This window comes from Pteropus vampyrus, unplaced genomic scaffold (genome assembly GCF_000151845.1).
Source record: "Pteropus vampyrus isolate Shadow unplaced genomic scaffold, Pvam_2.0 Scaffold25, whole genome shotgun sequence".
NCBI classification, from domain to species: Eukaryota; Metazoa; Chordata; class Mammalia; order Chiroptera; family Pteropodidae; genus Pteropus; species Pteropus vampyrus.
This window is the reverse complement of record NW_011888806.1, coordinates 620,797-623,833: the sequence shown is the minus strand read 5'-3', so window position 1 is coordinate 623,833 and position 3,037 is coordinate 620,797. Positions and strand designations below refer to the sequence as shown.

At 29.3% G+C, this 3,037-nt stretch overlaps 1 protein-coding gene across 6 annotated transcripts in view; it reads left to right on the top strand.

The window, feature by feature from the left end:
- Positions 1-3,037, top strand: part of RAP1GDS1 (Rap1 GTPase-GDP dissociation stimulator 1) — a 143,712-nt gene that overhangs the window by 67,109 nt on the left and 73,566 nt on the right. For all 6 annotated transcript variants that reach the window (XM_011356256.2, XM_011356253.2, XM_011356255.2 and 3 more), the window contains one exon: positions 151-276. In XM_011356256.2, coding sequence (XP_011354558.1) covers positions 151-276 — 126 coding nt within the window. The remainder of the gene's footprint in view (positions 1-150; positions 277-3,037) is intronic.

Sequence of the window (3,037 nt, the reverse complement as noted above, 5' to 3'; positions counted from 1 at the left end):
GTTGTAATAGAACTTTTGAACAAAAATGTACTCTTCAAATAGTTAGCCACCTTAAGCATTCTCATAGTAGATATTTATTTTATTAAGGGATATGATTTATGTAAATTGTGAATCTTTAGATTTTTAATTAAATGTGTCTCTTATTTTCAGAATTTATGCGAACTCCATGTGTGGATGCTGGATTGATTTCACCACTGGTGCAGCTGCTAAATAGCAAAGACCAGGAAGTGCTGCTTCAAACGGGCAGGGCTCTAGGAAACATATGTTACGATAGCCGTAAGTGTTGAAATATCAATAGTACTCTTAGAAACTTTTGTAAATTATCGTTTTCAGACTAATTCCACCTTTAGCGTTAGCACTGTTTTTTCTAGGCTAAGACATTAACATAGGCCATGGCTTAGCTCTGCTTCTTTAACAGAACTGATAGAAATTTGGGCCATAGTATTCTGAACTAAGAAGTTACAGGAAATGAATTTTTTTCCTTTGCTATCGTAAATTATATTTTCAGAGGAAAGTAAGTCAATTTCTAAGAAATCGAGGCTTTTAATTTAAAAATATATATCTCTTTTCATTAGGTTTTATTAAAATACTATCTCTGAATGAGGACATAGCTTTTCAAAGTTTCTGAGTCTGTCCAAATACATTTTTAATTACTTGCAATTCAATAAAACTATTCATAAAAACCATTATCTTCTCAAAAGCTAGATTGGCCTACTGCATCTGCATTGACTCCATTCCTATTTGTCATAATGTCGTTGTCATCCTCACCACTTTCTAATATATACTGTCCTACCAGGCAGAGAGAAAGCAAGAACTCAGGTGTGGTTATATTGCAAAAATTGTACGTTTTCTACTTTCGCACATATTTGTAAACAAAATACAAAAAAATCTTGAGTATATTCAATTTAATTAGGCTTAATTAAAATCAGGATTTTCCCTAAATTTCTATTTTCTGAACCCAAACCACATATTTTAAATTTCACCTTTAAAGTCTCCTAGGAATTTAATTCTGTTTATATAACTAGGATAACTTATATTGCTTATTTTCCCCAATGAGTTTATAATTCACCTTTTGAATGAATTATGTTTTGTTAGAAAACACCTTTTATAATAGTGCTTCCAATATGATTTGTGCATGTAAGCCAAATAGTAAAGAAAATCATAAACGTATTCATTTATACAAAAGAAAAAGATAGGAAAAAAAGATTGAAAATATACCTCTGTTTTAACTTTTCTGTAGGAGTAGTGGTAAGGCTACTCTCTTTTATTCTCCTTTCCTTCCTTTTTCTGGAACATTAAATATTATGTCGAAGGACATCGATGTCTTAATATGAATTTTAACTTACAGTGTTCAGTCTCATTACTACTTATAAGTTTACCTATTTCTTCATTCCAGCTGTTTTTATCCTAGGGTAATAACTTTCATATTTAGGATTTTTATTAAACGCCATAGCTTATGTTAGCTTTCAAAAATGAAACATTTAATGTATATTTTATATACATATGGATTTAAATAATATATATTATAAAGATCTCTTTAGAGTAATAATCAAAGATTGATGACATGAACTTGAAGAGCATTGATCATTACTATTTTTATTCCTATCCTCCATCTGTGTTTACTATTAGAATTTAAGACTATCAAAAGTATTCTTTAATCTTTATTCAGTTTAGTTATCCTGGAATTACACATTGCTTGAACATAGGAATTGTTATCTGTTTTTTGTACTTTCATCCTGGAGTTTCACATAATGTTGATAAAACAGAAGAAACACCTATAACAATCTATTGTTTCACATTACTGTGGTTTTTATGGACACAGAGTAACTTTATTTCCTGTATACCCTAAAGAACTTTGAACTTAGGGTAATAAATGTCTAGTTAATATGATTATTATTTTGATGATGCTGTAGTCCATTATTATAGTGTTTATCATATCTATTTGTTCTTAGGAGGTATACAGTATAAAATCTGTGGATATGCTTTAAGCTATGAAGTTAATTTTTTCATTTATTTATAAATATTTATAACCACTTCTGTCTTATTTAATTCAGTGGAAATTATAATTAAGTGTAAAAGTAAGCATAGTGAATACAGGCTATTTTTTATACATTTAAACCTGTTTGAAGAAAATGAAGTTAGTAGTCTTAAAAATGAATGAATATAAGAAGTGATTTATTACTGTAAATCATGTAATGAAATGTATTCATTGTGTCCTGCTGTTTTATGCATATAATTTCCATTAGACTGTATGCTTTCTTTCCCTTTTATATGACATTAAATCTCTGAACTTCTTAGAGATTTCTCCGGAATAATTGTAGGAAAAGTACAGCACCTATTTTTGAATTACAGGAATAATGTAAAAGTCTATAAATGTGATGATATGTAGTTGATTTGTGAATTTACTTGAAATGCATCTCTCATATTTTACGACAATTGAGAATTGAAAGAACGCAGAAATTTTTCTTTTCAAAAAGTATCGAATGGCTTCTATTTTAATTAATTAACCTCCGTCCTGGAGAATGTAATGCTTCATTCTTAAAAGAATAATAGAAAACTATATGTGGCAGCCTTATAAATACCAGAAATATTTTTCTTACAAATAACATGTTTTAAAATTCACAGTTGTGTTTTATTAAACTTATCTGCCGGAATAATCAGTTTACTTATATTTTATAAATGAATAACTTTTTAGTGTGGCTTTATTCAGAATGATACTAGGCTTACAATAGGTAGTAAAGTCAGTGTATACAGAAAGCACCATAAGGACTTCACTACTAGGGATAAAATTAAGAAATGTGTGCATATTTTACAGATTTGTATTGACACTTAAAAAGTAAAGTATTTCCTAGCATACTTCAGTTAAATCCATTGAAATCTTTTGGAAAAAAGTAGGTCAGATTTTAGTTTTGCCAGCTTTGATAGTGCCCATTTTAGAAACTCTTTCTAATGGAAGAGAACTGTCTTATATAAGCCAACATCAGGTAACAGACTGATGTGATGTAACTGCTAAGTGGGACGGAGCGAGGCTTTGTTG